The 25645-nt window shown below is 42.3% G+C and overlaps 1 protein-coding gene across 3 annotated transcripts; it reads right to left on the reverse strand.

Annotated features, from left to right (window-relative positions):
- Positions 1-1835: 1835 nt before the first annotated feature.
- pi4kaa (phosphatidylinositol 4-kinase, catalytic, alpha a) lies at positions 1836-24415 on the reverse strand. Of its 3 annotated transcripts, none has more exons than XM_073477722.1 (54): positions 24256-24415; positions 20364-20480; positions 19977-20070; positions 19798-19886; positions 19556-19628; positions 19187-19449; positions 19039-19105; positions 18811-18959; positions 18655-18720; positions 18262-18358; positions 17985-18176; positions 17808-17908; positions 17474-17603; positions 17256-17385; positions 17058-17153; positions 16802-16985; positions 16599-16699; positions 16318-16486; positions 16036-16086; positions 15761-15869; positions 15497-15633; positions 15286-15419; positions 15104-15186; positions 14943-15013; positions 14478-14602; positions 14290-14371; positions 14119-14202; positions 13904-13993; positions 13682-13801; positions 13322-13414; positions 13025-13181; positions 12651-12778; positions 12403-12561; positions 12160-12311; positions 11944-12051; positions 11652-11779; positions 9499-9654; positions 9188-9267; positions 8889-9088; positions 8660-8747; positions 8405-8572; positions 8262-8315; positions 8025-8145; positions 7614-7743; positions 7451-7521; positions 6581-6653; positions 6276-6456; positions 6076-6180; positions 5678-5803; positions 5278-5398; positions 4987-5146; positions 4685-4774; positions 4431-4514; positions 1836-4305 (listed from the first exon to the last, which is right to left on the reverse strand). In XM_073477722.1, the coding sequence occupies exons 1-54, from the start codon at positions 24352-24354 to the stop codon at positions 4254-4256; spliced, it is 6288 nt and encodes a 2095-aa protein (XP_073333823.1). In that variant the 5' UTR covers positions 24355-24415; the 3' UTR covers positions 1836-4253. The 3 variants fall into 3 exon arrangements, with proteins under 3 accessions (XP_073333823.1, XP_073333825.1, XP_073333824.1); XM_073477724.1 differs by having other exon boundaries at positions 11559-11779; XM_073477723.1 differs by lacking the exons at positions 1836-4305; positions 4431-4514; positions 4685-4774; ... (12 more) ...; positions 8889-9088; positions 9188-9267 and having other exon boundaries at positions 9622-11122; positions 11559-11779.
- Positions 24416-25645: the final 1230 nt, after the last annotated feature.

Below are 25645 nucleotides of genomic sequence, written 5' to 3' on the forward strand. Positions count from 1 at the left end.
ACAAAAATGAGTGTAATTTATATTTTAAAGCTGTAAAATTCTCCTACTTGTTATGATTTTGAAAAAACTCTTATAAATAAATATATATATCCACAATATAAATCCACAAACATCAGATATAACAGAAACTAACACTGACGGGGAACATTTTTACTGCATGAGAACTTTTATTTTTCATACTTCATTTTTACTTCAAGTACATTTAGCTCATAAAACACAGCGCTGCATTTGTACTTTTATTGAAATTAAAGATCTGAATATAATCTTCTGATCATCTCCAATATGTTTCATACCTGCTGGCTGAGCACTAGATGGCACTCTGCGGTTGAAGAACAGCAGATGATAGTTTCAGTGCAGGGTGAAGACAAAAGGTGAGTTTCTACAGGTAACAATATTTTTTTACAAAGGCCGTGACTCGATTTTCACAGGGATGGAGAAAGGTTGTAACACTCTGGATAGACGACTTCCTCTATAAATCCAAAGTAAGGCGAGTCATTGTCAGGTAGGAAACATCTATCAGAACAGATGACGAGCTGACGTCCTGTCGTGGCTCATTACTACGTGGCTTGGGAGCTCAGGATCCTGCTGCCCTTTCAGCTCGGTGCCCGGCCGGAGGGTGGAGGGTGGAGGGTGGAGGAGGTTTCCTTTGTGTACGAGCCAAAGTTTCACTCCCACTGCCGTCCCGGCCTTTTGTGCCACTTGCATACATTTCCTGTCTTGGGAGTCTCGCCTGGTTGACAAAACTAAAAGGATTGTCATTTTCCTTCCTCCGATCATCAGCTGAAGCAAGAATTACATTGCAAAAATCTTTAAACAGACAGTGAACCTCCTCCGAGCGTCCTTCGGTCAGATTCTTCCTAATTATCTTAACCAGCAGCCGTCAAACATGTGACGCCCTCCTCTGGTGTGAAGTGTTTCAGGGGCCCCGTCTACGAGAGGTCAGAGTTCGTCACAACTGGCTGCTTCCTTTGTTCGTCTCCATTCACAGCGTCACGGAGCAGCTTCAAACCGAGACGACAGTCCAGGATCAGGCTCCTTTAAACAGCTGATTAGATCGGTCGCTGATATATTAGAGATCAATAACTCTTAGAAATGTCCAGAGAGGATGGATTTATTTTCTTTATCCATGTCATTACTTCATAAAAATTAGTAAATCAGTTTGATGTTCACTATTTGGTTAAAAGTATAGACTTTTATTTTGAAAACAATGATGGTTCGGGACTGTTGACCTTGTTAAGCCTCAATTAACACTTTAACAACAGTTCCTCCTTTTTATTATTAACACATTTATATTTTGTCCTTCTGAATCAACACTGTAATCACTGACAGATCATTTATATGATCCATCTTTTATCTCAAAACGTTAAAATCAGTGTATCCTGCCAAATTGTGTTTTCTTTTTATTACGAATTCATCTTCAAATTATAGGTTTGTTCTTCAGCCAAGGTTTTTGTCTGAGATTGACTGATGGAAAGAAAGAAAACAAGAAAGAAAGAAAGAAAGAAAGAAAGAAAGATAGTGAGGGAGAGATAAACAAGAGAGAAAACAAGAAAGAAAGAAATCAAGAGAGAAATGAAGAAAGTGAAAAAAGAAAGAAAAATCAAGAAAGAGAAATACAAGACTAAAGACATCAAGAAAGATAGTGAGGGGGAGATAAACAAGAGAACATTCAAGAAGGAAAGCAAGAAAGAAAAGAAATTTAGAGAAATTAAGAGAGAAATCATGAAAAAAAGAAATTACGATAGAAAGACATCAAGAGAGAAATGAAGAAAGTGAAAAGACAAGAAGGAAGAAATCAAAAAAGAAAGAAAGAAACAGAAAGTCAAACACATCAGTAGTCTGATGAAATGTAGACACATTTAATGTGGAAATTAGAAGTTTTCACACATTATCAGAATAACAGACGTGATCTTAATCTGAACCGGCAATGATGTCATCACACACACACACACACACACACACACACTCAGCATATATTACATACTGACCGACACTTGTGGTTCACAGGTAACACAGGTGGACGTGAGGGATGATGACGGACATATTGAAAATCCACGACATTAAAATGACTTCCAGAGAGTTGATGGAGTCTCTTTTTTATCAGCCATCAAACAAGTAATAGATTACTTAAATATTTTACGTTCACCCCTCGATTTCTTAAAGACAGCAGCTGCAACGTGCAGTAAAAACACTTCTCACACGGGATGGAAGGAATTATAGCGAGTTCATTTGTCGAACACAACACACAAATACAGCATCGTACAGTTTACATGAACATATTGCATAAAGGTCAGGGTTTTCTTCTTTTATCAAGTATTACTACAGCTGTGTTTCTACCGAGGGTAGGAGAAATGGCTTTTTAGGTTTCATCATCATCAGTAACAGCAACACGACCCAAAACCCAACAGATCCAAACAAATTAAAACACAGATCAGAGGAATGTTTCCAGTCGGGGTTACACGAACATGTGGAACAGCTGCATTCTGACACAGGACAATAATACACCTCGCATGCTGTGATGGTGGAGCAGCCAGTGAGCTCCCGGTCCAACCTGTGCGCCGTGTCAACTCGCTCCTATCTGCCTTTTTCCACTACAGGAACCGAACTTTATCACAGGTTCTGCTTTTATTTCCACTGGTCTTTATCCTGTAATTCAGCGCCGCACAGGAGGAAACGTTACAGCGACTCTCAGGTGGAAGAAATGTGACAGGGAATATTAAACTTTAAACCCTTTAAAATATGTTTATAGGTCTTGGGGAGTACTGCTGCTTTATACAAAAGTAGTATAAAGCCTTGTGTGGCTCCACTGATGTCACTCAGTGGCTAAGTTGCATTGTGGGTAATGTAGGCTCCAGGCTAGCATCGGACAGCAGAACCAGAGATATCACCTTTCTCTCTCTCCATGCATTGTCCTTTATTAAAAAACTTGTCGCCTACGTTACCCACAATGCATCTCAGCCACTGAGTGACATCACTGTTGGCTGACATAATGATACACTGGGACAGAAAACTTGCCAGTTTAAAGTGTAAAATTTGTGGCTGCCATCTTTGAATTAGGAAAAAGAGCAATTTAATTTACAGGTTTAAAATATTTTTTTATCAGTAAACGAACATTTTTTGTGATCTGGGTGGTTTTATCTTATTTTTAGGATGCAGTTTGTTTTTAAAGATTTATTTTTCAGAAAATCAGATGCTCAGTTGCGTGACTTAAATGTAATGCTCATACATGAGATGCACATACTAGAGCGACTGCAGATCAGCGCCACTTATTCCATCTGCAAAACTAACCGGTTCTTAAAACACAGTGGGAACAAAAGGCAGAACCCAGCAGCAAAGCCTCGCAGCTTCTTAAAAAGTTCAGGTTACCGGTCGTTGCTGTAGTGGAAAAAAAAAAAAAAAACTCCCAACAACCGGTTTAAGCTGAACGCTGACATGAAGGGGTGTGACGTGACATGACTGGCTTTGAGGATAAGCATCAATGAGCACAGTTAAAAGTTTGTAAAATCTTCTGATAAATATGTTTTCTCACATTTAACTCTACAAGTTTGCACGTTGATCACAGAATAAAATACTGTGATCCTGATGTGACTCTACAGTAAATCCTACAGCAAATACTACAGCGTAATTATGTCTGATTCTCTAAATACGTTTCTAAAGACTACCGTTCGATTAAATGCTGATTGATTCTTGCATCGATGTTTGATCTATCTAACAATGTAAATCAAAAATACTGCGATTTCATTGATCGGATGAATAAACTGCAGATTGCTTTAATCTCTGATTTTTGATGCATAATCTCTGTTAAAACTCACAGGCGGGTGAAGCCGATGAAATACTGTGATCTATAAAGTGCATAAAAGTGAATAACAGCGTAGACAACAAAACGATAACGATGATGATGATGACAGCTGCTTCGACAAACGCGATAAATATGGCTCCCTTTATGGCCATCTTCCTCTAGTGTGACAGTTTAGTTGGTGTAACAAACAACAGCATCGAGAAGAAAATACTTAAAGGGTGATTCAAATACCTCTTTTGGTAAAAGTACGTACGTTGTTCTTTACGCTCACGTTACATAAAGAACTAGCTTTAACACTCAGATGTACAAGATCAAAGTGCCATGTTGTCGTCTCTCTCACAGGAGCAGAGTGGTCCACGTCCACCGCCTCATTAAAATCATCCAGAAGAGAGTTTGCATTGCTTGCGTAGAGACGTTTGTGTTGGACGTACAGCGGAGGTCCGGCAGAGGGTCTTCAGTAAGGGATCTGGTTCTGGTAATACTGCAGCATGTCGTACGTTTTGCTCCTGTTGAAGACAAATTAATGAAAATGTGACCGTGAGAAGTTATACAGCAGATTATCATGTTTGCATGATGTTAATGTCAGGTGAGATGAGCAGAGGAGCTGCAGAGATGTGGGATTTTATCTCACCTGCTGCTGAGGAAACAGCTCTGGATGACTTTGATGATGAACGCCGCTGCTTCTTTCTCACTCATCTGAGGGTTGAACCGTCCTCTGATTACGGAAAGAAAACAGAGAAAAGATCCATGAATGTTTAAAGCTGCATTAATTGATTTAATGGCCACTTGAGGGCAGTAGAGTACAGTGTAAACACCCACATGTACAGTATAAACAATAGACAGTCATGTTTGTACTTCAACTTGTTCTTCTTCAGTTGGACTTACTTGAGGAGTTTGATGGTTTGTCCTCTGAAGCAGGGCAGTCCAGTGTCCAGCATGAGGGTCACCAGAGAAACCACTGCATCCATGTAGGGTCTTTAAGTCCAGAGAAGAAGCAAATAACAAAAATGAGATTATCTAAAGCATCAAACCACAATCTAAAAGTTCACTGAGTGGATTACAGACGATTTCCTTTGACTTTAATCTTCTAAACTCTGCTTCATCAAACAATCCTTGGCTGAAATCTTAAAAGCTGCATGACAACAATTTGTTTTGTCTCTACAAACGTTTACTCTCGAGTCTCTTACCGTACAGCCAGATATCCTCTGACGCACATCTCCATGAACCATTTGAAAGGCGTGGCCTCCATCTTGCCCCCCATGATCATCACCATCTCGTCCGTCAGCTTGATGTCCGGCTCCCAGCCCAGGTTACCGCCGGGAGAGCTCTCGAACATGAAGCCAAAGTCTGGAGAGAACGAGGAAGACACCGACACAGGCGATCACAATGACAGAAACTCTTCTCTATTGTCACACATGTATGGAAGCACAGAGAGGCATTCTGGAGATGAGTCCATGTCTACAGGCACCGTACTGTACCTATGTGGATGAGGTGGCCCTTGCTGTCCAGCATGATGTTGCCGTTGTGTCTGTCTTTGATCTGCAGCAGGAACAGCAGGAGGCTGTAGGCGGCCATGCTGCGGATGAAGTTATACCGAGCCTGCAGAGAGGAGAAGAGGACGTCAGCGACGTTTCAGTGAACTCCCTGGCAGAACTGAACTCACGGTCACAAGGTAGAAATCTTTAAAGAAACATTTTCTAAGTGTCTGGCACCAACATGTAAAAAAAAAAAACAGCATCGTCTTTTCACACAGGTTTTTTTCTATCTATTATAACAGTAATATTGGATAGTTTAAGACAACTACATGAGCAGTGGACCTTCTCTTTGAAGGCTGAGAGACAATCAACAAAGATGTATGAAGAATTAAAATCCGCGCACCTTCTGGAAGGCGAGGGTGGATTCATCTCCGTACTGATTACGGAAGTAATCGTACATCCCGAAGTCCGTCTGTCTGCCGAGCTGGTCTCTGGACTTGCAGTCTGGGATGCACTCGATCACTCCACACTGAGGGAAAGAGGATCAGTTAATAAATAGTATGATAGTAGATAATAGTATAATGGTATACTACTGAAACTTGGATATAGGATGAGTCTCGGCCCAAAATAGACTCCATTAACTGTCGGTGTGGATCCAGATAAAGGGAAAAATAACATGTAAACACAACTATTAGGAAATAATGGCCCAAACTACCAAAATAAAATCCAGGCTTTGAAAAAACTTAATCTAACTTGAGAAAGGAGGTGTGGACCAGAGATTACTGGATGTGGAAGTCTTACCCCTGGTGCAGTGGCCACCACTCTGTAGGGGAAGACAAACAGGTCGAGGCCAACCAGCTGGAAAATGTTCTTAAACAGCCCGATGATCTGCAGAGCCAGCATGTCCTGGAGAGACACAGGAGGGTCACAAAAGAAATCAAATCAAGTTTCCTCCTCTGAAATGTTCCAGTAAATGAATTCAGTCAGCCTCTGAGTGTTACCTGTCTACAGTCATCTCCCACTTTAAAGATGGCCGCCTGCCAGCAAATCCTGCGTGACCCGTCTGGATTCTCCTCTCCGTCCTCCATAGAGTCGGAGGGGCAGCGGAGACCCTCCCTCTCCAGTTCACTCACACCACAGCGCTTCACCTTGAACTTGGCCAGATAAGGAGCCTTGGCAGCACTGTGACAACAGAGAGAACACGGGCATCAGATAAACACAGTATGTGTGTGGACAGATTTGAGGGCAAGACAAGACACATCCTGAAGTTTCTCCACGTGAAACCTGAGTGAAAACCTGTCGTTACCTCTGCATGGGTGTTCCAGACTTGTAGTCGATGTCCAGCACGATGGCTTCGGGGTTACTCGGGAGGTAACAGCCTGAAAAACAACAAGAAGACAGACGACAGCAGGCTGCGTTCAGAGAATCACTTTCACAATGTTTGTTTTTTTGTTTTAATACAGAAAATATTCACATAATCCCTGTTCAAAAATGTTTGAAGGCACTCGTTCTTTACTTGAGTATTTTTATTCCATGGCAAGACAACATATGAAGAGTTTATAAATGTTTCTGATTATAGTTACAAACTTAAATGCAGGACCTTTACTTCTAACAGAGTATTTCTATAGTGTGGTATTTGTACTTTTACTTACTGTAAACTTAAGTTTCTAAATACTTTTTCACCATTCTTGAAGTAATCTGAGGAGCTGAGAGAATAGTTTCATCTAACTTATGTCAAGCACATCTGGAAATATGAATAATAAAACAGCAGTCTCCATCAGGAACCCCACAAAAGTGTTTGTTGGGAGTTAATTGTCTGAGAGTTTGGACTGACAGTCACAGGTTTTCTTGGCAGTAACAGGCTCGTTTTATGTATGTGGAAGAGCTTCTTTTGATGATATAATAGTTGCTACTGTCCAAAACACGACGAGTCAAATTGGGGGTAATTTTCTGAAGTTAAGGATGGAACATGTCAGAGAGAGTTTAGGGTATTATTAACAAAATAAAAGTTATGATATAATACAAACGTTTTTTGTCTGGATAGATGTTTATTGACGTTTTTTCTGTGTCTTTGGCCTCTTTTTTTGTTGCATTTCTTTTTCTGTGTTCTGTTTTTTTACTGCAGCACAGTTGCTGTTTGCAGTTTGAATCATCCATCAGTGGGACAGTTTGTTACCTGGCTGGACTTTGATATCCGACAGAGCTTTGAGACACGCTCTCTTCCTCTCTTCTCCTTTTGGAACCGGCCTGAAAAACAAAAATAAATCAGGTATTACACGACACTGAAACATCTCCCTGTTAGCTAATGATTTGTAAAGTAATAGTGAGGAATGTTTTACTTGAGAATGGCGGACACGTTGGTGATCTTGTTGAAGAAGTCAAACTCTCTCTGGTAGAAGTCTTTGGCCGGACCCGACAGAGAACCTGTGATCTCCTCCACCATCTGCTCCAACAGCTCCCCGATGTCAGCTGCACACATTAATGAGTGTGATTACAGCAACTTCATTTGATTTAATTAGGCCTAATAAGGGTTTTCCCATTAGACAGACAATATAATTACACATTAATAGGAAAAGATATCATTAACACAGAGCAGACAGATATTTACTGCTAGAGGGAACAAAAGGTTCTTGCTGGTATTTCTATTTGTGGAAATTCCCAGGAAATAATAAGATCTTAATTCCTGGTATTAACCTCAGATCATCTCTGTAATCAGTCTAACAGAGGTCACATGTGGAGTCTGTACTCACGATCTTTGTGGTGTCCCTCCTCGTCCATGAAGATGTTGGTCTTCATGTTCCAGATGAACTGGTGGGCGAGAAGCTGAGACTTCTGGGCCGCCCACAGGATGTACTCTCTCACATATCCCATCTGAGCAGCACAGAGTGACAGAGTTCATTACTACTGCTTCATTCATTATACATGGAGTTTTGTACTTGATGTCCCTGTTTTATGAAGTTAGTGAAGGTGCAGGACTTGATGTTTACCTTGTCGTAACGAAGAGCCTGAACAATCTGAGGAATGTAGAACAGGATGGCATCCTGTGAAGAGAAAAACAAATGTAATTTTTCTGCTGATAACTAAAAAATCCGTCTGAGCTGAAGCAAACGTCTCTGAGTGTGTGACTTACAGGAGGAAAGGAGCGGAGCACCTTCACCCCGTACTGCGCAGTGAGAGGATGAGGAGGGTACATGCTGCTGAAGTAGGACAGACCAGTGGGCGGGTCTGCTGGAGCCCAACACAGGATGTGGCTCAGCTCAGGAGAGTCGGCATCGATGGTGTGCCACGTCACCAGGAACTACGAAAGAAAAATTAATTCACAAACATTAAGGACAACCTTTTCTGAATCTCGTCAGCTGAGCTTCACTCGACTCTGTGATCTCACCTTGACGGCCTCAGGTACATCGCTGACAGCTCCGGGGTCCAGTCTCACCAGCCGGGTCACTTCAGCGACAATGGCGTCATTCTTGAACCTGGAAACAAAGAAGTTAACAATAAAATATTCATAATCTACACTCTGAATCAGGTTGTGGTTGTCAAAGCAAGATGATGTAACGTTTAAGGTCACAAGAAGTCGATGTTGAAGGTACCTCAGACAGAGAGAGAGTGATTACCTTGTCGGTAACTGCATAGCCAGGTAGGGTGCGATCCCCCAGGCCAGGTTGACGTTGTCCTTCCACTGCTTCTCCGTCAGACTGATGTATTTGGACCTCCAGTTGGCGATGCTGGTTTCCACAGACTGCTCCGTGGCGATGGCCAGCTCCTGAGTGGACAGTGGGTTGTACCACGTCGTCAGACGTTCGATCTCACTGGCCTGGAGAGACGAAGAGAAAGGGTGAAGATGGAAAGAGCGCATGAAGACTGGGGTGATACTGAGCAGCAGGGAAAATGACAAATCATGATCAGTCCTCACCAGTAAAGCCAGCAGCAGAGTCCTGCGCTTCATGTAGTATTTGTGAAGCTGCGTCCCTCTGTTACTCTTCTTGGATGCGCCTAAGAGGAGAGGAGGTAACAAACAGTCAGTTGAGTTCTCACGTAGCATCAGTAAAAACTCTCTTGTCCCAACTTCAGCTTATTTACTCACCCAAAGAGTCTCTGGATGCTTTATGTGTTTAAATACAACACTGGACACAAAACTATAAGACCCACATGAAGCTGACCTTTGACCTTGCTGTCTTTTCTCTGACACAAGCGATCAGTTCACATGCTGACTGTGAGTGGTACCTGATTTCTTGGATGTGGTGGACATGCCGCTGGACAGCGGGTAGGTGTTGATCCATCCCTGACCGCTCTGCTGGGAGCGAGAGCTGGAGTCGATGCTGCTCCTGAGGTCGGCGGCATTCATCACAGACAGACTGTTCAAGGACGGGTCCTGATTATCTGTTCACATACAAACAGATTTAGTGCGGCCGAAACACAAAGACACAAAGAACTCTCACTTTATTCTTTATTCTTTATTATCAAATTCAAAAACTAGAAAAAAAATGCCACTTCAAGGAGAAGTTAAAAAATGATAAATACGTGTTTTTTGCTTGTAATAATTTAAAAAAAGAAAAAATCTTCTCATCCCATTTATCTCACTGAAATGTTACTTTCTAGGCATTTGTGTTTTTTATTAAAGGAGTAATTTGTAAGAAATGGCCAGAATTCAAAGGCAACTGCTGCTTTGTATACTTTTTTCTGTAGCAACTAGCTGCTGTTAGCAAGTAGCTCAGTTAGCCATTGAGCTAAGTGGCCCTTTAAACTGGCTTGAGTTTGCCTGGACCGCGACCTTGGATCACAGGGGAGTCACCACCGGCAACTGGGCTCAGCAGCCTCCCAGTAAATACGGTTAGATACCACACTGGGACTGAGCACAGCCTCTTAGACCGACTAATGCCAGTTTGAAAACAGGAGATACAGTACAGAGGCGATTTACAGCGGCTCTGACCAGGACTGTGACACGGCAGGCGGTGACAGCAGAGGCATGAAGCAGCAGAGGAGAGAGAGAGAGAGAGTCGGACATCAGCAGCGGGTAGAGCCAGAATATTTTCACATCTTACTCTGTGAATCGAGGATTTATTTGGACAAAACCAGAGATGATTGTGGAGACAAACCAAGACTGTTCTGGAGTCGAGTTTCAATTAAGTTTGTTTTACAATGAGGCAATTAAGCTCCTCCTAGTTCTTTAACTGAGAAAAACTTGAATTCAGATGGTGTACAGTTGTATTTTTCTGTTTAATAAGGAGAATATATGTAAAAATATCCCATTTGTTGACATTTTGTGAGTTTATTTTGTTTAAATATTCGACCAAGTAGTGAACTCACTGCCAACTGAAACTATCGGTCACACTGAGCATTTTTAACAAAAATTCTGGCCATATCTTACACATAGCACCTTTTAAATGTAATGAGATATTTTCAACTAGAAGTTAAACAAATAAACTTTGTAAGATTTTGAGTTGTTGCAGTGAACTTGCCGTGTCATGATTTTGTTACACACCATCCTGAGTCAATATCACAAGTTTATCACACGGGAGAAAAACATCAACAATATGATCGATGATGAGGGAGTTTCTGAAGAGCGAGATGAGCTGCATCAGTTAGTCCTCTGCGGCTGTGATGGTCATGCATTTGAAAGCAGGGAAATCCAGCGGGATTTACATGTCGGTAGAAGTTACCTTGAACCACTGATACTGGGTCAGATGTTATTTTGTCTTGTTAATGCGCGAGAGGCGGGACTGGAGGTAGATTAATCTGAACCAGGATCAGCAGTTAGAGGACTTGTCTACCTGAAGCGATTCGATGTATATGAGAATGAGACGATGTCTTTTCTCGGGGACGTCGGGAATGAAGAGGAGAGGATTTTCTGGGGTGGAAGAAAAAACATGTTTAATCTGTCGTTTTCTTCTTTTGAAGTTGATCGAGGAGAGGGGCAGACGGGTGGGCTGACATGATGATCATCATGCATCTTAACGCGACTGACAAATTTGACAAATATTTTCCTCACAGCTGCTTAAAATCAAGGATGAAAAACAGATAAAGTTTAAGGAGTAAGATACCGAAAAGTAAAAGAGGAAGTGTAAAGGCAGAAAGTTTAAGAAACTACGAGGGACTAGAAGAGGAATGTTGAGGAACATAAAGCTATAGAAACATAAAGATCTAGGTTGGTATCACAGACAGATACGAGGATCCATCAGCAGCATTGTGAGGATAAACAGTGTCAAATTTGACATGCGTAAAAAATAAAAGAGTACTCATGCCCCTGCTGCAGTGCAGTCCGAGCTCCACCGCTTTAGGCTTACTTAAGATCGATATCGGAGAAGTGCTGGACACGATAAGCGATCCAAAAATCCCGGCAGAGAGCGTGCTCGGGGCTGGGGTAGTACCAAGCTCACCAGGTGGGACCAAGTGGCACGCTGCCAGGTACTTCTTGTCGGACAGGATGCTGGCGTAGAAACGGATCATGATGCTGATGTCCTCGCGCAGATTCTTGTCGCCTTGTGTGGGAAACTTTGGAGTCACACTGCAGAGACAGACAACAGTTAGATTATCAATAATTGATTTTTTTTATTATGATTTTTCAGTGTTTAACTAAACTTTTGTGTAAATTTTGTGAGAAAATAACGATACAATGAAAATGATTAGAGACAAACAGCTCGACTGCAGGAAAACTAAAGGTGTAGGTACCTGAAGTAATCAAAGGCCGTGGAGTAGATCTTCTCTCGGAGCACATTTCTTACAGTTGCATTGGTGAGGACGTCAGAGTGGAGCAGCGCCAGACCCAAAGTCAGCAGCCTGAAGTGCAGAGAAATATGCTCCAAACCAATTCACTTAATAAAACAATAAGTAAGTGTGGAGATCACAAAACATACCGTACATTATCTTTGTGTGTGTTTTATGTACCTGAAACGAGGTCCAATGGCAGCCACGTGGCGGTTGAGGCTACTCTTAGCTCCACCGACGTTGAGGGACAGCGAGCGCTGTAGCAAACTGCCAAAGATCTCCACCTGATCTGCGCTGGAATACTTAGCGATCTCAAACCTCTGGACCAGAAACTGGAGGAAAAAAAGGCAGATATAAAGGCAATACGTGGAAAGGAAGAAGAGTGATGAGAACATGTAGAAAGCAGAATGTCTTCTGTCTGACCTCGATCCATATTTGGTGAGGCGTAACATCTGGAGGGCAGGGGATAGGCTGACTCTCCTCTGATGCAGCCAGAGGATCAGCCTCCACCTGAGCGTCTGAGAACAAGCCCATCTTCAGCTCCACGGTCATCTGCCAGGCGCCCGCCATCTCTCGCATGAACTAGACAGCCAGAGAGGAGATTGATATACAAATGCATTGACAACACAAAGGACACAGGAAGGAAATTATAAAAAAAAATAACTACGTACCGGTACTTCTACTCCAACACGAGCTGCCAGCAGCCACTCCCAGCAAGCGATGGCTGTTTCCATGCCGTGAGCTGTAAACATCTTGAGAGGAGACCAGCAGAGGTGATGCAGGAGCTGAGGATCGCAGTCTAGAGTCCAGTCGAGACAAAACAACAGTCAGACAACAGATCCAGAGCACTTAAAAGTCGAGATTAAAGTAAACATGTCTTTTTAACCCTTTCAGATCACATCCGCAGTCATACAATCAACAATATATGACAAAAGAATACATGTCTTTGTACTCTTATGTCAAAATCTGTCGAACAAATATGACAGGTGCTTATATTGGCTGAAACCAAACCATTTCAACCAGTAGCATCATGTCATCCACCCACCTTTGCTGCTGATGAGCAAGGCGGCCAGTTTGAACATGGCCTCAGTGAAGGCCTCAGGCTGTGCAGAGTCTAGAGCTTCTTCCATCTGCTTGATCATCAGCCGGCCCAGATCGGACTGTCCTCGAACTGCCTGGGCGAAGTGGATCATACCGGACACCTACAGACAGAAGAGAGCAGATATGAAATGGAGCAGCACAGTAGAACAATGTTTTATCTATTACACAGGGTTTATGTCCACAAAAAATTATACACGGTACAGCTGATCACAACGATGCTGTGATCGTTTGGTGGTTTTACCTCTCCAGCGTATCTGTTCCTGAGGTTGAGGGAGGCCATGAAGTTAGAGTAGTCCTTCTTCACACAGGCCGGCCGCTCAGTCAGCTGAGTGGACTACAGGTGAAAGCATACGAAATGTAAATGATTGAAAAGGAAGATATAAAAATGTCACATACACAGACAGACTTTATTAAACCATTCCAGACACTGAATACGTAACATTTTTATCTTTCTATAATAAATTGTGAGCCGTTTCTCATCAGACATGCTGTAGCAAGTGAACCGAAGGGAAACAAAGAAGCCACTTTTGTTCCTAACATAAACCAATTATCAGGCAGCATCATCACAATCAAATAAAAACCATGAATAAGAATGACCTACCCCCAGCGTGGTGCTCTGTCTGTTGTAGCCGGCGAAGTGCAGGATGCTTTCTGTGGCCATGGCGAGGCCCGTGTGCTGGGAGAGACCCGACACCCAGTTCTGATGTTTGTTCAGATACTCCTGAAAAAGACCAGCACAGTACAGTGAGTCAATCCATGTTCAAGCCCAACATTTAATCTTTAATAATTACGTGGGTTTTGAATTTTATAGAATAAATGTTACCTGGAGGTGTGATTTGGTCACGGATGGCGCCCACTTCATGGCCTCTTTGAGGATCTCCCCGCAGCGAGCAGCGAAATCCTTCACTATGCTCTACAATTAAAGATACAATACGTCTTGTGTATGTGTCACAGGTTTAAAACAGGCACTTTTCTCACACTTCTTTCACACTCGAGATTGAAATGATGAATAACTGGTTCTGAACACATCAACGTTACCTCTCTGGCTTCATATGTGTCTGGGACAGTGATTCTGTACGGTGTGTCTGGGATGTCGTAATAAGGTTGGTCTTTGTGAATGTCCTGTAACACAGAATAAACATCGTTACATCCATGAAGCAAAAAGACTGACTGACAGGTTGATGAATGGTCTATGTTTGCATCACTTACTGCACTGAGTGAGAGCGAAAGTGTCTGCAGGATGTCTAACATGGTCCTCAGCACGCGGCCGCTCCATAGCAGGTGGGGGAAACTGAGGAGAGAGAAAATACTGTTGACGCTGCCGAGTATGATGCTTCATTTTAAACTGTTTATTAAGGAGTCGGTGTTGTATCATAAATGTGTGTGAATGCACTCACGTTTCAGCCAGGCCTGACAAATACTTGTCAGCCACTCTGCGGATCCTCTTGTGGATGTGGTTGAAGTTGACCAAGAGGAACTGAGCGTGGCGTTCGAGCTCCTCCTCATGGGCTTTGGTTTTTGGCTGAAAATACAACATTTTATTCAGATTAGGTCTGCAACTTTTCTCTCGCTCCCTGCGCAGGTCTGACGAAACAACGCAGCAGATTTTACACCTGAGTTTCCCAGATGTTAAATGTGATAAGTGTGGGAGCTACTTGTATACGTTTTCATTCCCTCCTCTGACTCTGCTGCTTTTCTTCTACGTTGTAAGCACAAAACCTACAGTATAGTCCTCAAGTAAACTAAACTGTTTGTTTAGTGCCTAAAAAGGGCCTCAGATCACCAGTAAATATCTTCCATTGAGATATAAATACACTCCAAACAGGACACACATTCTTCTTCACTGGAATCATCTCACTTACTTTTTCAGCCATCATTTGCAGAAAGACCTCAAAAACCTTGTCGCTTACGGCAATCACACACTGCATCATGCCTGGAGAGAATATATTAAAATCAATGCATTCAATAGACAAGTAACAACACAATGGTTTAGAAAGTTTAGTGTCTTTTTTCTTCTGCCTACCAGATTTATCCTTCTGTATCGCCCTGTCTTCAAAGTATCGAAACATGACCTGAAAGCGGTCAGAGTCCAGAGCTCGCAGCATCCTGAGAGATGAAGGGCAAACATCATAAATGACCAACTTTAACAACTGAACATTGTCCAGCACATAAGTCAATATACTCCCTGTGGATATGTTTTCATACCTCATGTACTCCAATCTGTAAACAGACAGCAAATATGTGGACATGGCAAAGTCCAGTTTGTTGATGAGAGCAGCCACCTCAGGAGGAGGATCCAGCAGGTTGATGATGGTGCTGCGCAGATCATTCAGCTCCGCCTGAAACACAACAATGAACTATGAACTTAATGCAAACTTTAATATGAGAGCATACGTGTGCATGTGTGGTCTCGTACCGGAGTGACGGTGTCATTCTTCAGGGCAGAGTTGTACTGCAGCTCTGAGCGTAAAGGCTCCCCGCTGGGAAATGTGAGCAGCGGTGATTTGGTCGCAATCTCACAAACTCCCTCGTACCATTCCTCTGGCCACAGACCTGAAGGTGCAACAGAAACAAATCATGATGTTGAAGTAGTATTAAGTGCATTATCTATTTCAGTGTTAAGTGTTTTTGCACATTATGTGCAGTAAAGACAGAAATAAAAATGAGTAACTGAACCAACCTGAGCCCTCCACAGCAAATCCCATGACGACAGAGTAGAGCCAGAAGTCTCTGAAGAGCTTCTGCAGACGTGGCTTTGCTTCCTTAATTGGTGGCAACCTCTTAGTCAGCTAACAGCAGAAGAAGAAGAATAGAGAGCAGGTGTCTGTAATTATTAAGGTGCAGTAAAAATGCTACACAAGTCTACCAAATTGACCTTTTAACACCCCAATTTATAGGTTATAAAAACAACGTGATGAAAGCTGAAAAGACAGTAAATATCGAAAAAAAACTCACCACTGCAATAACTGGAATTAGGACACCGAGGTTTCCAGCACTGCTCGATGCCTGGTGAGAAACATGAGTTTGCGGACTGTGTATTAATGGATATATATCAGGTGCCAAGATGATTAATTTTGAATTTGAATAACGAGCTTCTTCCTCATTATGTCCAGACTCATCAAAGCTTAAAGGGATTCTAGCAGCAGCAATGTGCTCCTCCATCTTCACATATTTTTGCTGGACCCACCTGTGTTTGGACCCCCCTTGCATTAATGTGTGCATGAGTGTGTGCCATACCTTCAGAGCCGGGCCTTTGTCTGAAGCTCTCTCACTGGCTCTCTTCCCTTCCAAGCCCAGCTGAACAAAAAGCTCCAGCAGGTTGACCAGCAGCTCGTCGACCATCTGCTCCGCCTGAAGGTTGGCCGCTATGTTACCCAGAGCGTTTATCACAGCCAGGGAACAGTGTCTACAAAACAGAGGAGAGAACATTTATTTACTCTGCTACATCAGAGGAAGCATATTCTCACACTTAATGCATCACTTTCTCGTGTATCTGTGTCATTTCAGATGGTGCTCACCTGTATCCATGGTCCTTGTAGTCTTTGGTGGAGTAGACCATGGAGCTAGCTTTGACGCTGATCTGCTGGAACAAATTCCACACTTCCTGGTAGATGTATTGCTAAAGTAAAAGAAAGACAAAGTTATGACGTTAAATATGTAATAAAACTACAGTTTACAGAAGCTGAGACTGGGACGGTTTTTAAGACCTACAAAGACTTACATTGCCCGTGATGACCATGCAGCCAAGCTGGTCTATGATGAGGACATCGAGCTGCGATGGAGGCTGGCAGAACTTCTGCTGCAGGATCTGGAGGATGGGCTCCATGACTCTGGGGGTGTCCCGTAAGGCCACGGCAATGTGACCCAGAGCCCTGATGGTGTGGTCTGGGATCAAGTGAGCGTCCCTGAGCAAGAGAGAGGAAGGCGTGTAAAGACTTTTCAATCTCATCGAAGTCAGTTTAATATGTTTGACTTACTTATCATTCTCCTGATAGATGTAGAGACGGTTGGACAGGCTGGCGAGAAAAGCTTCTACGATCACATTATCCATAGTCAGCCCGGCTTTCAGGCACCTGAGGACGGACGGAGGGATTTGAGAGTAAAGGCAATGTTGATACTAGTGTGTGTGTGTGTATGTGTGTGTGCTGTACAGGTGTGTATGTGTGTGAACTCACCTGCAGATGTTATCTATGGAGATGTCCCGCAGCTGTTCGTACATGGACGGCTGACTCTTCTTGCTTGCGTGTGTGCTGAGAGTCGACTGGGAATGTTCGTTGGTCACATGGATCTTTATCTCACCGCCTCCTTTAAAAAGAGAAAAAAAAAGGTTTAATGAGAAAATATTTCACCAGACAAAATAATGTGATTGAATGTTGAGCGCTTCTGTTGTTACCTGGAGTGTACTGGCTGTGGTATTTGTACAGCTTCACCAGAACAGGAGAGGGCACCACCAGGAAGTCTCTCAGGGACATGGTGACAGAGTGGGCGACCACAGGAAAGCGCTCACACAGACGACCCAAACCCTGAGGACACACACACAATCGGTAATCGGTAACACCAGTTGTGTCACGACTTGGTTAACCAGTGGCAAAATTTCCTCATCGTCATATTTTGTTGCCCACATTAACATACACTTTCTTTCCTCTTTGTCTTCAGGTGGCTCTTACAGCAGAGATTGACAAGAGATGAAGGAAGGTTGATAAAAACAACAAGCAGTAAGCTGTTACCTGTAAGCAGCAGATGAGGAGGGGCATGTGAGCGATGATGACTTTACTGGAAGTCTTGGACTGCAGCTTCTCTGACAGTTTGGTGCAAAGGTTCTCAGCTCCTGGTGAAAAAATATAGTTTTTCAGAGATGACTTCTGAGACGGATAACTTCCTGTGAGGATGGACTGATTTCTCACCCTGCTCTTCAGTCACAGCCCACACCATGAGGTCCACACAGGCAGCGTTGGCCTGGCAGCGCAGTTTGAGCGGGCTCAGCTCGCTCTGGAGGTACTCGACGTCGTGCAGGATCCTCTGCAGCTCCGACTGGCTACTGCTGAACTGCTCCAGCACGAAGTCATGAACCTCCTTCACAAAGTCTGTCTGAAGGTCTGGAGAATACACAACGTACAGTGTTATTGTTACATTCATATTTTGGAAGAGAAATTTCATTATCATTTGAAAGAAATTCTTTACCTTTTAAATTGTACAGCGTGTCTCTCAGCATTTTGAATATGGCTACGTACAGAGGATCACTGAAGGTTTTGTAGTGGAGATGAAGACCAGGGCTCAACTGTCGAAAAAGTAGCAGAAATGTATCAGTGAACCAGTGGTGCCAAAGGCCCTGTGCACACCTGGTATTAACATCTGTACTGAGAAGATCAGAACACAAGTGGACAGCTCTCAGTCCTTCAGGTCACACCTGGCAGTAACCTGGCGTCCTCAATGCGTCTTGGAGGTATTCACACCTGCACTTACAGCTGTCCATTTGTGATGGGATCACTCAAGATGCATGTTAATACTAAGGTTTGAACAGGGCTAAAGAAAGTAAGAGTAAAATAAACATCTGCAGTGATTTAAGCGTCATACCTCGAGAAGTTCTGCCAGGGAGTCATCCAGAGATTTTAAAAACGACTCGGAGACAATCTGTTCAACCTGTTCGAGAAAAACAAGTGAGAACATTTTTATTTTCTGTACATCACATTTGCGTCTTGCATCATCTGTTCTGCTGCTGTGGCTGCTCACCATGTGGAGGAGCTGTCTGAGCATATCCAGAGGGACATGAAACTCTCCAGAGCTGCTTCCAGTGAACAGAGGGGAGACAGAGAAGCTGGAGCTGATGGTGGAGAAGTAGTAATCAGGGTCCACTGCACTGCCATCAGGCAGGTATGAACCTGAAGAGGGAGAGCAGAAACATTTGAAGCATGTTCCTCAGCAGGTCAGAGATGTTTCCTGAAAGCCTCGGGTTCTGACCTTCAAAGTACTGTGCAGAGGAGTCAGCAGGTGAGCTGGGGGTCAGACAGGCTCTCTCTGGACTGGCCTGGAAACACAGAAAAACAGTGAAAATATTGTCATCTTTTCTTTTTTCAACTTCCTTTACTTTCACCCTTCTTATCTGTACCTGTTGGGACACACTGGACAGAGAAGAGGCTTTACGCCTCAGGGTGTCTGCCTGACACACCGTGAGCAGAGAGCTCGGCAGGATGGAGCGGAAGTCATTAAAGGAACGTCGGTGCACGGCATCAGTTTCTTCGGGGGTAGGCAGCACAGGAGCAACCGGTCGAGGGAACAGCTTGGACAGTAACGGCTCGTCAGTGTTGCTGTATCGTCCGAATGCTCGGGCAACACCGAGCAGGGTGGGCACAACGTACTTACACAGGTACTCTGCACGGAAACAAGGTCACAGAATGGAGTTAGCAGTGGAAAATATCATTACGTGGAACAGCTTAGTAACACACAGAGAAGCATGAGGTGTGTTATGTTGAGAGACCTTTATCATGAGCCTCTGGATTCTTGCAGATGTCTTGCAGGACCTGCATGATGTCCATGACCGCCTCCAGGATCTGACACAAATGTTACATCATCACATACTCCACCTCAAAGATCATGTTTAAACACACAGTTTGTTACTTCTGCCAGGAGGGGCCCCTCAATCAAAACAATGAAGCAAAAGATGTAGTCTGTGGCTAGCTAAACACACACACACACACACACACACACACACACACACACCTGTCCTCGTAAGGTCTCATCACGTTGGGCAACATCTGAGAGCAGAGTCACGAGAGAAAAGCTGAAGATCTCTGCGACAGGAAGGATCTCTGCAAGACGGGAAGTATAAAACATGAATATCATATGACATATTTAACATTGTTACAAACATGTTAATAGAATGAGAGGTGTATAGTTACCCCTTCCTTTGCGCTCTGAGCTTTCTTCAATCCACTGAACTTTAGGAAGCCCTTTAAGCAGCCCGAGGAGGTACGGGACGATAGCATCTTTGTGCTGCAACACAAGTGATCCATAGTGTGTTATATACAGAGTCACCACTGCTGTACCACCATCCTGTAAGCTCAGTGTATCATGAAGAGTAAAGGTGTACTGTATATGTGTATTGATACTGTATATCGTATATAGTGTTCTTCAGATACTTTGTTATTGCCTTTTCTTTATCTCTCTTTTTATCTTCAGAGTGGAAGACAAAAGAGGAATTTCCTTGTACACATAAACTTGTTTTTAACTGTTTATATAATATTAAAAGCTTTGACTTGACTTGTAAGCATCAGTATAATGTTTACCTGCAGGTTTGACTCTACCAGAAAGATGCCCAGTGCAATGACAGCATCCCTCCTCCTCTCATCCAGCTGGAAGACGCCTCTGAAATCCACGGGACACATGCATTGTAGCTTCTGGACCTGTGAGAGGACGACACGTGGCTCAGACCTACTGCTGTTTCCATTACAATGAGCTGTAACTGTGAGCGATTTAGAAAATACAATCTTTTAAAAGCACACACTTCCCCTGCCCGCAGCGCTTTAACAGACACATCGCTCATTTCTGGTTCCATTAGCGATAATGATTTTGTTGACCTGAATGGGCTGCAGGAATCGAGCCAAACCTGCCTCTGGCATTAATTAGCCTAATGCTAAAGAGACGGACTTAACGGCTGAGAGAGATTTAAAAGAGAGAGAGAGAGAGTGAGATCACTGTTTTATCCATTACTCAGTGTATAGGGATCTTTTAAACTGATGATGCTGTTGAAGGTTGGATGGAGTCTGGTCACATCTGCCATAGAAAATATTAGCACTGCATTTCAAAAGCTAAATATCATCTCGGCAATGGTACGTCTGTCAGTGCCAAAACCGTAATTACATTAAAAAAAGGGATTTGGGTTTAGAGCTCGACCTGCTGTGCTTAGACACCACCCGCAGCTCTTTATTGAGCCAGGAAAAACTGTGCCCCCGGGGAAAATAAATGAAAAAGTTGGAGTTGAATCAACAGTGTACTCCCATCACAACCGAGTCTTAAGTCGACATAATAACACAATATGTTCCTGAGTACCACTGGCTGTTCTGACGCCCACTGAAACAACGAGGCCGATGTGATGAAGTAGATCTGACTAGACCGTGCACGCAGTCACAGGTCTATAAGTCAAACGGTCAGTCAATAAAGCTGATCAACTGAAAATCAATTGGCTGAATGATTTTGTTACGCCAATACGCCAAACGTGCTGAAATGTGAAGATCTGCTGCTGCTCTTTGGTGAATGTGACAGTTGATCGTTTCAGGGCTGCAACTAACAATTAATTTCATTGTCGATCAATCTGTTTATTACTTTATGCATTTACAGATTATATGTTTGGTCTATAAAATGTCAGAAAATGGTGAAAAATGTCGATCAGTGTTTCCCAAAGTCCAAGATGACGTCCTCAAATGTCTCGTTTTTTTGTCCACAACCCAAAGATATTCAGTTTACTGTCATAGAGGAAGAAATAAGCCAGAAGATATTCACATTTAAGAAGCTGGAATCAGAAATTTAGACTTTTTTTCTTTAAAAATTACTCAAACTATGACAACTATGACTTGACAACTATCAAACTATCAACAATCAAACCAGTCAACACTGAAGACCTTACATAGACATAAAAAGGCAGACATAAACCTACATAGTTTGGAGTCCACACACTGACACAGTCCACTTACACAATAACACAATGGGCGGACTGCTCAGCGTATTATTGCTACCGCAGCTCTTTCATCATAGAATAAACTTCCCGTTCAGGTTTCTCCATTTTGAATCTCAGCTGGTGTTTGGTCTAATCAGTTCAAACTGTTTGCTCTTCTAAAGTATTTCAGAAGCTGCCTTGTGGCCTTCTGTAATCCCCGACCACAAATCCTAACCTCCTGAGTGAGTAACACGGTAGTCAACCACGTCTAACATGTTCTGCAAGATGAAATGCTATTTCAGGCGGAGTTCAGTTTGTGTTCACTGGTGGAGCTTGAAGTCGGTTGCCTCCCTCTTTTGAATCCTTCGTCTGCCTGTCACGACTTGTACTTCATAATGAATCTTCCCTTATACGGAGCTCACACCGCCCTCTTGTCATGGCCAGATTAACCAGTTTTGGGGTTCCCGCGCCCTCCAAGTTCCCATCAACAGTGTACCTGTACACTATAGATTACATGGATGTTATTGTATTTTGCACAAAGACCCAGACAAAAAATACATATAAACTCCTAATAAACTTCCAAAACTTCAACGGCTCTCTCTTCTCTCAGAAGATGTGAGATGACACACATATTAATTTTAAAGGCGGATCTCAAGTTACTAAAAAAGTTTATATTCAATATTTACTTGTCACTCTGCTGTTCTTTGTTACAAGCCAAGAAAAGTCGTACTTTTTCGTCACGTTATAGCCTTGTTGTATTTATCCTGTGTCCTCAATGTCGTGTAAAAATGGTAACAAACATTGATATCGGTATGAAATATCTATATTTTCCGTGGTATTGTATCAAAGATAGAAATTCCAGGATCATGACGACACTTTACTGAATACTACCCCAGGCCCCAGGTTTCCTGTATGTCGGTTAGTTTATAGTAATTTAACGAAACACAACTTTATCAAGAAAATGCTGCATGTGAGCACAACATAAACATAAAACTAAAGCTATCATAACTATATTTTGACACAGGGCCACGTTACATAGTAATGCAGGACCTTGGTGATATTGTACACTAGTGTTGAAAGTTCCCAAACACATTTGAAATAATATAATAATATATAATAATAAACATACTACTACACAACAGACACACAGTAATCCTTGGACATTTAAGGTCTCGGGGCAGCTGCCTGTTTTTCCCAGTTGATGCTTCAGCCCGTTCTCATTTACTATTGATCGCTTCTGACGAACTCATTGACACTTTGACTGCCACTCGAAAATGCTGCAATTAGTTCAAAGATACATCGATTCACCTCATATCACCCTGCGATTCACTTTAATCTAGCACTGATACATAAGGTACTAATAAAATACAGACTGCTCTTGTGCACAATGACCGAATTAACTGGTTTTTGAATGAGGAATATTGAACAATGGACTCAAAGGCCGTCTAATATTTTAGTTTTTCTCTACAACTAATGTCGTCTTTGCAGTGGGGAGCACCCAGATCAAACGCCTCTGAGGTTTTTTGCATCTCTCCATCACATCTTTTGTTGCTCATGTGTACATTAATCTGCATTATTTGCAGATGTGTAACCTAATAAAACAAAACAAAAACAAATCAGTATGTTGCAGTCTTGTCTACACTGCACTGATCATTTTCATTATTGATTAATCTGCTGATTATTTTAGGGATTCATGGATGAATTGTTTTAAATTTGAGTACATTTAACAAAAGAGCTTCACTGACCTTAAAGGACAACACAATTTCATACTGTTTTGTTTATATGTGGCGGACCCTGCCACCTGTCTAGTGTTAACAGTGTTCTGGGACCTTATTTTCCTGAGAAGGAAAAGGAGTTTATATTATTACCTCATTAATATTGTTAATATTAAACATTTTCTGTTGATGTCCTTTAGGAAAATCCTCAACAAGCATCTTAACTCCTTTAACATTATTTGGGACAAATTAAATGAATGAAACAGGATTGTAGCATGTATTTATCCCTTTATAATATGTTATAGAGTCTATATTATTGTGTTTACAGGATAAAACATGAAGCTCTGACTTCTCCAACTTCTCTTCCTGTGATGAGGAAAAGGGAACAACATCCACAAACACTAACTGTTTTTTAAGTTCCCTCTAACTGTCACCAGCCTGTATGAATGAAATAATAAAGACATATTGTCACAGTTATGTTAAATCCAAGAGGAAAAAGCAAAGTCAGATTTCTTTCCTTTAACAAGCCAGCAGCTCTTCAACCTGAAGGAAGATTAACTCCAGGTTCAAAACAGCTAGCGTTAGCCGACGTTAGCCACCTTTCAGTCAGTCACAGACGCCACAGAGCCTCAAAAATCTCAAATTAACAACATCATTCACACACTGGCGAACTGAAACACGAGTTAACTGTGTTTTTAAAAGGTAATAACATCGACAACACAGGCAAGAGAGGCGAAGTTAAGGACGGGCCTCGGTGTCACAGACTGTTTGACAGGTATTAGCTTCTCGTTAGCTACCGAGCAACGTTACCTTTTCAATGGGCGCGTGCTGGTGAGCGGCCAGAGATCGTGCCAGAGACAAAACGGTGTTAAAGTAAAATCCTCTGCTCCCTCCTCCATTAAGAGACATGTTTTTACAGACGCCTTAATACAGACACGGCAGCGCCAACATCTTCTGTCATCCGTCCCGAGGAGGAGCGAGACGCCAATGACAACTACGGCGAGCGAGAGGTCCCAAAACAGCGCGAAGCAAGGTCACAAACACTCTGTAGTCATTAAAGGGGCAGTATGTAGATTTAGAGCAGGCAGAGATCCAGACTCAGGAGCTTAATATTGACAATATTAATGAGCTTGATGAGTGAATAAACAAGCTGCTCTCAGAGGAAAATAAGGCTGCAGGATACTGTTTGAAGGTAGAAAGGTGGCAGGGTCCACCACATATAAACAAAGCAAAACAGGGGGAAATTTGTATGGGATGGTAACAGTCACAACTAGTGTCAGTGTTGTTCTCTATTCCTTATCACAGGAAGAGAAGCTGGAGAAGTCAGAGCTTCATGTTTTATTCTGTAAACAGTTTAATTATTAACATTATTAAATGACAAATAAATGCTTTCATTCGTTTATCTCATCAACAGAAAACTAATTGGGAAATTCATTTTTTCAGGCAAAAATGAAACATTAAAAGGGGTTATTTGTCGTTAAATGTATATATGTAAAAAATGTATTTTTTCCATCAGTGAATAAACAAGCTGCTCTCAGAGGAAAATAAGGTTGCAGAATACTGTTTGAAGGTAGAAAGGTGGCAGGGTCCGCCACATATAAACAAAGCAAAACAGGGTGAAATTGTCATTCGTACATGTTGTTCTCTGTTCCTTATCACAGGAAGAGAAGCTGGAGAAGTCAGAGCTTCATGTTTTATTCTGTAAACAGTTTAATTATTAACATGACAAATAAATGCTAGAATCCTGTCATTCGTTTATCTTGTGCTACTAACTACGCCTTTCCTAAATATTGTACTTACTTGCACATACAGTTTAAATTCTTGTTGAGGGTTTACCTAATGTAGATCAACAGGAAACTAATTGGCATGCATTTTTCAGGCAAATATGACAACATTAAAGGGGCACTATGTCGTTTTGGAGAAGAAATTCAAACTCAGAATTTTAATATTTACAATATAAATGAGGTAATAACACAAACTCTGTGTATGTATATGTAAAAATGTGTATTTTTTCCATCAGTGAATAAACAAGCTGCTCTCAGAGGAAAATAAGGATCCCAGAACACTGTTTGAAGCTAGAAAGGTGGCAGGGTCCGCCACATATAAACAAAGTAAAACATTATAAATTGTGCTGTCCATGAGAGAGTTTGTTTATTTAGTTTGTTTAGACCTAAAATAAATAAATAAATAAATAAATAAT

This window comes from Pagrus major, chromosome 12 (genome assembly GCF_040436345.1).
Source record: "Pagrus major chromosome 12, Pma_NU_1.0".
NCBI lineage: Eukaryota > Metazoa > Chordata > Actinopteri > Spariformes > Sparidae > Pagrus > Pagrus major.